General features: G+C 36.7%; 1 protein-coding gene across 3 annotated transcripts in view; it reads right to left on the bottom strand.

Moving 5' to 3' along the window:
- Window positions 1–4,458: 4,458 nt before the first annotated feature.
- Window positions 4,459–11,419, bottom strand: part of Vma21 (vacuolar ATPase assembly factor VMA21) — a 9,200-nt gene continuing 2,239 nt past the window's right edge. The window contains exons 2-3 of one of the 3 annotated variants that reach the window (XM_021188287.2): window positions 8,983–9,094; window positions 4,459–8,405 (exon numbers count right to left, since the gene is read on the bottom strand). In XM_021188287.2, coding sequence (XP_021043946.1) covers window positions 8,263–8,405; window positions 8,983–9,094 — 255 coding nt within the window. In that variant the 3' untranslated portion in view covers window positions 4,459–8,262. The remainder of the gene's footprint in view (window positions 8,406–8,982; window positions 9,095–11,419) is intronic. The other 2 variants (XM_021188288.2, XM_021188290.2) reach the window with 2 other exon arrangements.

The raw sequence follows: 11,419 nt of genomic DNA, 5'->3' as shown, positions 1-11,419 counted from the left end.
CTCTCTCTCTCTCTCTCTCTCTCTCTCTCTCTCTCTCTCTCTCTCTCTCGTCAGACTGTCACTCATTCGCCAAATCCTCGCTCACCTGCAACCAAGAGAACATTTCCAAGCAGATCGGGGACCCAAGTGAGGTCCATCTGCTGCATTTGCGGAGGCAAAACCTGTGGAGGACACAGAATGTTTTGAGGGTATAAATAGGATTCTATGGACAATGAGGGAGGCTGAGCTAGGCTTGGTTATAGAGCTAGCTGTGCAACACTTGTTGGTCTTGCATCTTCATTGAGAGAGGCACAACCTAGAGCTTATCCTGACCTCCCTCCTGATCCCTCCTGCTGATTTGTGTTAAGGCTGGGGCCTGGCTGTCTCTGCTCGGTAGTCCACCAATGTTGACTCCTGTTTTCTATCCAGACTTTACTGAACAGGACTACTAGTGTATCCCTGAAGTGTTTGTGAGTGGATCTAGCTGCTGCTATTGACCTGTAAATGAAACTGCCAATTTCCAGACAACACAGATGGGAGTTGCTCCAAAGAACCTTTCTAAACAGGTCTACTCCTCCCTCCCCCCACCCCCACCCCGTATTCTTTCTTTTCCACTACCTTTGATGGGTGGTGGGCTACAAGGAAGGTTAACTATCATTAAAAATAGGTTTTGAGGACTGGAGATATGGCTCAGTGGTTAAGAACACTGACTGTTCTTCCAGAGGTCCTGAGTTTAATTCCTAGCAAAGACATGGTGGAAACCATCTGTATTGCGGTCTGATGCCCTCTTCTGGTGTGTCTGAAGACAGCTAGTGTATGAGCATACATAAAATAAATTCACTTCACCACTTGTGCCTTATAGGTCAGGACTAGTTCCTCCAGTGACTCAAGAATACAGAAAGCACATACTAATGAGAGAGAAAGAGAATTCTCTACAGGACCACAGAGAAAATGGCCTTTGCTTACTTACTTGGTACATGCATTTGACATCTAATCTGTGCCAGTCCCAGAGATGAGCACTAGGCACACACAGTGGCGGCAACTAGACCAGGAAGACACCAGAAATGCATATAAGTCTGTTTGGGACTTAAAGCTACCCTCTCAACTTGTCTGAAGCACGTCATTGTGTGTCATTGTCATTTGTGTTTTGAAACACTTGTGACCTATGCAAAAAATCAAACAGATTGGGGTTCCAGCTTACAGACTATACATATTTCCTGGCTTGGAGCTTTCTGTCTGTTAGCTATAAATGAATGCCAAGTTGAGTCCTTCTCATGCTCATCTTGGATTTTTTTAGGGAAGGACCTAATGTAGTATGACAGGAATCCTCATGAGATTAGAACAATCTTACACAGAGAAATATTTCTTTGAGGACAAAACAACAAAAACCAAACATCTGCAAGCCAAGGAGAGAAGCTCCAGGGAGAATCAGCCCTACCCATACCTTAATCACATAATTGTGGCCTATAGAATTGTGGAGAAATATAGTTGTTTTCTGTCTGTCTTTGTGTGTGAGAGAGAGAAACGGGGGAGTCTCATGTATCTTGGGCTATCCTTAAACTTGCTATGTAACCTAAGATGAACTTGACCTTCTGATCCTCCTGACTCCACTTCCTGAGCACCGGATCCTAAGAGTGTACCACCGAGCCTGGTTTTGTAGCTGTTTAACCCACTGAGTGTTGCTTTGTTACAGCAACCTTGGGTAGCCCAAATAAATATGGGATGGAGTTACTGCCCCACCCATCCTGTGTATGAATTCCACCAGTGTTCAAATAGAGTAAAGAAGAGAGGCAGGGGTGGGGGGATCTTTGGCTACGCTAGAATCTCTTGTCAACTACAGTGGCAATTCCACAAACCCCTTAGCCAAAACATTTGAAAATACTGATTTAACTTTGCGGGGTGGCTTACTTCATTTATTGGGCTTTCTACTACTATTTTCCCCTGTTTGGTAATTTACTCATTTACTTTTAGTTGGCTGAAGGGGACAAAGAGATATGTAGCAGAGGATGGCCTACTTGGACATCAGTGGGAGGAGATGCCCTTGGTCCTGGGAAGGCTCCATGCCCCAGTGTAGGAGAATGCCAGGGCAGGGAGGCAGGAGGCAGTAGTGGGTGGGTGGGTGGGTGAGCACCCTCAGAGAAGGAGGCAGGGTAGAATTGGGCGGTTCTGGAGGGGAAACCAGGAAAGGGGATAACATTTGAAATGTAAATAAATAAAATATCCAATAAAAAAATTGTTTTAAAAAAGATAAAGAGTGGCAGAAGAGGACTGTGTCTCTAACTAGAAGTTACAGATACATAGCTGACCCATATATATATGGCTTACATGTCTATGTATTTAATGTCACTGATATTAATTATTGGAAAATTATAACTGTACTGGTAAGGGATTTTTTTTTAGTTTTCTTTGATCTTTGCTTTGTTTTATGATTTACCAATCTTTTCTTAACTATGAGTCCATTTTTGCTGAAGTTACAATATGAAGGTTTATCACATGAACAAATGTAAGAAGAAAAGAAGGGAGCTAGGGAATCTATGCCATGTGGTCTATGAAAAGTTTATAAAAATTATTTAATGATACAGAAAATACTGCCTTACATGAAAAATCATTCAATATGACAAAGAATAAGATAAATATGTAGAGTCTGAATAAATGTGTTCATTTGTATGAAAAATAGTGAAAAGCTATTTGTACCAGATTAATAGTGGTTCTCTTTATGTCAATTAGGTATCAAAGTTCATAAGTCATTAATTTTTAGATTTGAAGGATCTTTGAGATCACTTGATTCAGATGCTCATTAGTTCACTAGATAATGCATTCCAGTTATTGATTGATCCAAATATTTTGGAGCTCTTTTTTCTTCATTTATTTATTCACTGGACAGATTTTTTTATATTATGCCCCATACAATATAGAAATAATACTATATGACAGCTACTTACATATATTTTGCATTATTAGGCATTATGAGCAGTAGGTGACAATGTGTACAAAAGGATGTTGTGTTTATTCTATGCAAACACTCTGCCAGCTTACATGAGAAACTTGAGATGTACAAATATATGCAGATGTGGTGGTGATACAAAAGAGGGGGGCTGGAAAATGAGGTGCTATAGGGCTTCAGAGCTAAGTACAAAGTCCCAGAAACAATCTCATAGGCACAGATAGAAGGAAGAACTTCACAACCCTGCTCCAACCATTTAGTTCTCTTCCTGAGTCAAAACTGATGGAATTTGGTACAGGGAGATTGCATTACCATCTTTCTATTTCTTAAGGCAGAGTTCTCACACAGATCTGAGGTCACTAAGGGATGGTCCCACCATTTGGCCTTGTTCTGTCCCCACATTAACATTTGTTCCATGCTCCAAAGTACATTGATAAGAAAATCTGTCCAACACAGCTTGTTGCTGGTCCCACAGAACCTGAATGAACATTTTACCCAACATAATTACTGTGAAACATAGTCATGTTTTAAACATCAAGTCCCATATTTTAAAATGCATATCTTTTAGTAAGTTCCTTCACAAGCACATGTGGGCCAACTAACTTGTCCATAAGTTCCAGGCTGCACCCTCAGAGGTTTGGAGCCAAAGGTCTACATTACATTTGCACAATTGGTTATTTTTAATTACATTTCACAGTCGAGTTCCAGTCACCATAGAAGCAGCACGCTTTGGTTTCTATAGTGCTATTACCTGTCTGTCTCCTGAGCTCCCTGGACAGCTCATTATCTGTACTTTTGAAACTAAGACATTTCAAATGGTAGCTGGAATGGGATGGTATTTATTACTAAGAATTAGCTGGAGTCCTCAGGAGCACCAAAAGGAGCTGGACCCAGTGCAATAAACAAGATGCAGAAAACTAGTCAAAGGTTCGCACAAGTGTGTGTGTGTGTGTGTGTGTGTGTGTGTGTGTGTGTGTGTGCGTGCGTGTAATGCTGAAGGTCTCCAGGAATTCTCTTCTCACCTTTAATAAGTCTCATGTATTTTCAACCTCATTCCTTTAGTGGTATTTGAAATCTATTTACTCCCCAAAACCTACAAGATAATTTGTGTTCTCAAACAGAAAAATAGCACGAATAGGTCTCATACTTCTTATGCAGCTCAGGATGAACTTGAACATCTGATCTTCCTTCACCTGCTGATATAGGTGTGTAGCACTCCACTTGACTGAGGCAAGCTTTCCATAACCTAACCCCATATCAGTTCTAACTGGTCCACCTACTTGGAATATAACCAGTCCTTCTACATCAGAACCCCACCGCACCCCAAATATCTCCATTCTACCTACATAGGATATAGTAAAGCTTATCCTTGACAGCTCTACACTTATGCTATATGACACACAGAGAAGCAAACACACATTTAAAAACTGACATGTGCACATATTCTACATTATAAGCAGAAACAAGCTCACAAAGAATTTTTTAAAACCAGAGGTTAATATAACAATATTCACTGAATGAGGACACAGCACAGTATCATTATAGACATTTTTTTTAATGACAACAAATGGTGAATTAATATAAATTACAGGCTACAATATATTGAATACAAAACCCATTCAGGTATACTAGAAAAGCATCACTTAACAAGTCAGTCTGAAGCAAGTGGCTAAGATACCCAGGCCCCATTGTGATGACACAGTTTTACAGACAGCACATTGGCACTCCCACCCCACCCCAACCCGTCAGTGTGCTAATCAGTGCTGAAGCTAGGCCAGTGACACTGTGACTGAAAATTCTAACACTTAGCATTGACATCAAGGGACATCTCTGTAACATGTTCACTATGCAAAACTCAGACAAGAATATGTGAACGTTCTTTGCAAACTGTAAGGTGCTGTGCAGATGTTGTTAGCTATTGCTATTATTCCTGTTCAGTGAGATTTCACCAAACGTGGAAGGAAGACTAGATTGTAAAACTGACAATATGACTTAAAGAACACCTTTAAAAGAACAGATACTTCAAGGACACATAACAATTAACACAGGTTTAAGTGTGGCCGGCAGCGATACGGAAAGATTCTAGACTTTTGTAAAGGAATAGAGTTAAGAAATTCAGAGGTTATGCATTGATGGGTAGATTTCCAGCATCTCTGAAAATGATTTATTTTAAGGTAACTCACTTCTCCTGGGATAAAGTGTTGTCAGGCTATTAGAATACACTGCAGTACAAGTCTGTTAAAAATAAACTTTAGGAGCAAAATCTGAATAGTTGTGTGTTTCACTAGTGAATAACATAGTAAAGAAACCTGATCTTAACTGAAGACAAGTGACAGATACTGTACCATCATTGAACATTTTGTCTACAGATTTACTGTACTTAGACACTAACTACAAAACTGTCTGGAGATATAGTGGATATATGTAAAACGGATCTCAACCCTTTCTTTCACACACCTTCAGCATCAGCCTTCCTTGGGTACGTCTTACTTGTATACTTGTACTTACCCATTTCAATGTCCTGTCTACAAAAGATTTCTATGAAAATAAGCACAAGCCCATTAGTTGCTTTTTTTAAAATTAAGCCAAATTGGTTTTGTAGGTTTTGTTGTTGCTGCTGTTCTTTTGAGACAGAGTCTCATGAAGCTCCAGGGTGGTCTTAAACACCTAATCCTCCTACATCTGCTTCCTAAAATACTGGAACACCATAGCTGGTTCAGTATGACTTTTCTGATGTAAACTTTCAAGTTATTATAATTACTATTAGATTCCCATGAAATATGCAGTTACTTTGAATAGCAGGTTTAAAAATCTTTACTATCATTGAAAACCAGAATGCTACTCTAACCTGTGAAATGGCATCCATTTAAAGAGTCAGTGATACCAGATGCATCCTACAGCAGACTTTCATTTTTTTAGCATTGAAAGGATTATTTGGAAGGCATATCAGAAGTTGGGGAAGGGAAGGTACTATTACATCAAATGGGGCTAAATTAGTAGCTTGCACTGACACTTCAAGTTATACTCCCTAACTGGGATCACCATTACAATCAGGTTTTGAACATCAGTGAACATATTCCTGCCGGAAAACACTTAACAGTTTAACTATAGCTTTTCTTCTAACACATCATGAAATATGTACTTTGTGAAAGAGGAAACTAGTTAAAAACCTTAAAAAATGTTAGCTAACAGCAGCAAACTCATAAGTGATCAATCAAAAATCCTAGAAAAAATGCTTTAAAACAAGTTTTATAATAATTCTAAATACCAGTGTGAATATTTTAATGTTCAAACACATTGTACTTTATTCCCAAGGGAAAATTACATGTGTTTACATGTATCCCTGGTTAAAATACTTTTTAAGAGACCTGTACCATTAGTTAGCAAATGTTTGAAATAAAACAAAATAATCCAACAGTATATTTTACAAATAGTACAATATTCCTAAAGTACAAGAAAAAAGCCTTGGCATTACATAAAAAGAAACTGAGTAGACAATTCTAAATGTAATAAGCCACCTAATAAGGGAACCAACCCTCTAGGAATCTAGCACACAATGTCTAAGACTCAAATATCATACTAAAAAGTGCAGTCTTTACAAAATAAAGACTCTCATGGGTAGAATGCTCATTTTAAAATATATTTAAACTACACACAACTGTTCAAGAATTAAGAACAATATTTTTAAAATCACAATAATCTTGTTGTTTGTAACAATAACATAACACAAACACATATTTTTATATCTAATCACCTATTTCTCTAGTCTAGTTCCACAGCATGAAAATAACAGCAGACCAACAAATCAATAATGGCAAATATTTAAGCAGGGGCCATTTATTATATTAGGATTACTAGTAACAGGTATTTGAACTTTCTTCATTTTTACAATTCAACTTCATTGATATATAAAAACAAGAAGAATACATGCTTATGGGTACCATATAATATTTTGAGATATGCATGTTATATAGTATTTAAACTAGGTTATCACCTCAAATTTTTATATTTCTTTATGGTGAAAATATTGAAATGGGAATTTTAAAATAATAAAGATAGTATATACTTTGTAAGGCAATGGGCAATTATCACACATCTGAAAAATGCAAACAGCTCTTTGGTGAAGTTGACAAGATCTAAATTTAAAACAAGGTTTTAGTGTATATGTAACCAGCATTAAGAAACATCATTCAAAGCTGTACAGGGGTTGTGAACTAAACTACTGATATCTGCAGGTAGTAACATTATGGGAAAATTTTTGCTTTTTAAATTTTTATATGTATTTTCCAGTGTTTTACAGAATATATTATCTTTTAATTAGAAATAAATATTTGGGGGTCGGCATTTTTATACATATACACAGTACCAAAAGGTATGTCTGACCATAGACTGAAGGTTCAAAGGTAACTGGGTTTTTATTCAGGCGCAGGGTTCTTCTAATCAAAAAAGACTCCAAGGATTATCTTAGAATGTAGCTTATGCTCAGGATGTAGCTTAGATGTCATTAAAAAAAGGATTAACAGACAAAACAACTTCAAGAATACCTCATAAGAATTGTGATGTTTCAAACCTGTATAGAATCTCAATTTGTAAATGCTGAACATTTTGGTATTCTAAAACTATCTATTTTAAACTAAGACAACACATTAAGTGGAATTTCGATAAACTTTGCAACTGAAACCTAATTTCAAAGCAAAATGAGGGCACAATGCTAGTGTGATATTCACAATGCTGGCAGTCAGCCCAGTTCGCTGTCCTCAGTAACCCTACACCCTTTTGCATGAATAGTGTGATTTCAGTGACTTTTCCCAGGAAATAATGGAATGTGAGCACAATCTTTCCTCACTGACTTAAAAGTCAGATTAACTAAAATGCCTACAATGTAAGTAATTTTTAAGGAAAGTAGAATCTCAAACCCAAGAGCCTGGTAATTTCCAGCGAAGTCCTTCAGTAAAAAAGGAAATTTAGATTTGCCTCATGAAGTATTTCTTAATATACCCAAATAAATAAAACTGAAAAGTAAGTATAAGCCACATTGCCATCATTTTTTGTTATTGTAAGATATGTAAATTCTTCCTAGGATAAAAGATAACTCATGTACCATATACATCTATACCTATCCAACTTTTCCAAATTTTCATTTGCAAATGGAGATTCAAAGTTCAAAGTAACCATATTATTGGGTGGGTCAAAATTTAGCCAAATGTGACTGACTCTTTAAGACTGATTTTAACATGTTCTTTCAACTTTATTCAGACAAATGTATTTATTATCAATACCCAGGAATTATGTAACATATTCAAAAATAAATTTCATGCTATCAAAAGGTGATGTTCACTTTAATCCTGTTTGCCTTCACGCCACTGTCGTGAGCCTTCATTCCAGGCCACATAGACAAACAGGGCCAGTACCACATGAACAGCAACAACAGCAACAATTGCAGCATAAAAATAGCTGTCTCTATTAGACATTCCAAGGGCACCTATCAAGAAAAGAGAATATTTCATTTTATTACACACTTATTACTTACCAAACTACAAAATTCAAAACCTGTTTGTGATGAACACCATTACAGAAAATTACAACCAAGTTGTGGAGCCTAGTTCCATAGTATACACGTACAAAACAAAACTCCTGTACCCTAACACTCAAGCATGAATTTGAAAGAGAGCAAAGCAGGGCACATGGAAGAACGGTGCTCATGACACAAAAGTCGGAATTACTAATTACCAACTCTTCTGTTTTCATCTTGTAGTGCGGACTGCAATTACTTAATTTTTGTACCACACTTCTAAAGTGAGGATACTACAATTAATTCAGAGTATTGCTGTGGGGATTCTGTAGGTGAATTTGTGCAAAACATTTAAAGCAATACATTGTAAGTAATAAATATCCTCCAAAATTTTGTTTTGTTCTTGAGACAGGGTCTCATGTATTGTCATTAGCCACATATTTAACTTACACAAAAGGAAGAAGAAAACAAGTTTTACAATAAAGAAATTCATAAAAGCTCAGAACAAATTAGAAAAGAAAAATATCTTAAAGTATGTAAAAATTACCTTCAAATATATAAGATTTAGTTGTAAAATACAACCCAATAGGAACCGTGATCATTAAAGCTGTGAAGAACAGGAGTGTCTTCAGGGTTGCAGCTAAAGAGTTTTCATTTCTGGAAGAAAGTGAACAAAATTTTCACAAACCATATCCAAATACAATAATCCTGAAGATAAAAGAATTCTGAGCAAATAGCTTCTGCAATCCAGAACGCAGCAAAGAGGCAAGCATGCGAATGCATGTACCCAAGTCAGATCCTAAGATGGATGTGCAGGCACACAAGCCTCTAAAAACCCATTCGCAATCAGACAGCTCCTCCTCAAGGACTATACACACTTCTGCTCAAACCAGAGGACTATACCAGAAATAAACCAGAAAAGACAGATGTATTCTAGAATCAAACTGATTCAAGACCTAGTTAGGGCTTCATAGAACAAAGAGCAAGGTGGGAGTAAACTGAGAAGACAATTAATGGCTATTCCAGGAGACTCCAAATAAAGCAGAGAAATGCATTTTCACAAAAAACAAGGCATTCTTTTTTGAATACTTTATCATTTAAACAACTGAAAATAGAATCAGTTTGATTCTAGAATACATCTGTCTTTTCTGGTTTATTGCTGGTATAGTCCTCTGGTTTGAGCAGAAGTGTGATGATAGGGAGGATATAGAACACATTTTTTTTCAAAGACTAGATGTAAAACCCATAGTTAGCATTACTGCTTAGTTTGCATAACTTGAAGCTAGTCTGAAATTGCAGAGAAATGCATTTTCACAAAAAACAAGGCATTCTTTTTTGAATACTTCATCATTTAAACAACTGTGTTTCCTTTAATGTGATTACTTTTTAAAAGTGTGATGGAAAAAAAATCAACAAAAATCCTAGAAAATAGAAATGTATTTTAAACTATTCTGATAGACAGGGAAGAGGAAAAATCTGACAGTAAAAAGTTACATCAACAAACAAAAGTCCGTCTACACACTCCAGTCATGGCTAAGTATTCTAGACAGTCACAGCCACTTCTTAATTTGTGTGTGTGTGTAAGAGAGACAGTGAAATATGTATTTGGGTGGGTGTGTATATGCGCAAACAATCAAGGTAGTCATATTCCACTATATATATCAAATCTATAGAAAGAATAAACAATGGCAACTATGGATAGGGGCAGAAAATATGGAACTGTACGTCAAATTTCAATAAAGCAGATACAAGGCTATTAAGTTTAAACAGCTAATATACATGAAAATTATAACTCATAAAACTGCATTGTATTAGCAAGTTTTCTGGGTTTATCAGTCCTTGTATAAGTGGAAGAAATAAAATCTTACTCTTATATTGATTGTCATGGGCAGTACACTGGCAGAACAAAACATTCTAAGATTATCTCTTGGTACCTAAACGTATTACCTTTTACTATACTCTACTATTACTGAGCTACATATATGTTAGGCAAATGCTCTACCATGTAGCTACCTCTCTAGCTCTATTTATTTATTTATTTATTTATTTATTTATTTTTTTATTATATGTAAGTACACTGTAGCTGTCTTCAGACACTCCAGAAGAGGGAGTCAGATCTTGTTATGGATGGTTGTAAGCCACCATGTGGTTGCTGGGATTTGAACTCCGGACCTTTGGAAGAGCAGTCGGGTGCTCTTACCCACTGAGCCATCTCACCAGCCCTCTCTAGCTCTTTTTATTTACCTTTAGAGACTGAGTTTCACTAAGTTGCCCATGTTAGCCTAGAACTCATTCTGTAGCCTAAGCAGGCCTTGAAATGATGATCCTTCTGCCTCAGATTTCCCAATAGGTAGTTTTAAGAGGTCTATGCCACTCAACTAGTGTGTTCTTTATATTATCACTCTTAAATATCTACTATCTGGTATAATTTTTACAAGGATGGGCCAGACAGATGGCTCAGTGGTACTTTTCTTCCAGAGAACCCAAGTTCCATTCCCAGCACTGACGTCAGGCAGCTCACAATTGCCTTAACTTCAGCTTCAGAGGATCCAATGCCTCTGACCTCCTCAATGCACCTGAATCACACACACGCACACAATTTAAAACAATAAAGCTTAAAAATAATTTTATAAACACTTATTAAAATGATACAACATAATAAAAATATTAGCATGAACAAAACCACAGTTCTATCATGTAAATATAATCTTTTCTATATATTAACATCCATGTCCCCACAGCCTGTATGTTCATATGTTATTAATTTATGGCCTATTATTTTCAATACATTCTTACTCTTCTCTAACTTAAACTTAAAATTGACTTTTCTCTTTTATAACTTCAGTAATTTAAGTGGTTATCCACCATTTAAAAATAGTGAAGTCAACCTAGATACTAATGCTCATGCTCATGCCGGCAAGATACTGCTGAAGGGTCCCTGATATTGTGGCCTCTTGTGAGGCTACGCCAGTGCCTGGTAAACA

This window comes from Mus pahari, chromosome X, assembly GCF_900095145.1.
Source record: "Mus pahari chromosome X, PAHARI_EIJ_v1.1, whole genome shotgun sequence".
Classification (NCBI taxonomy): domain Eukaryota; kingdom Metazoa; phylum Chordata; class Mammalia; order Rodentia; family Muridae; genus Mus; species Mus pahari.
This window is presented reverse-complemented; position numbering and strand designations above follow the sequence as displayed.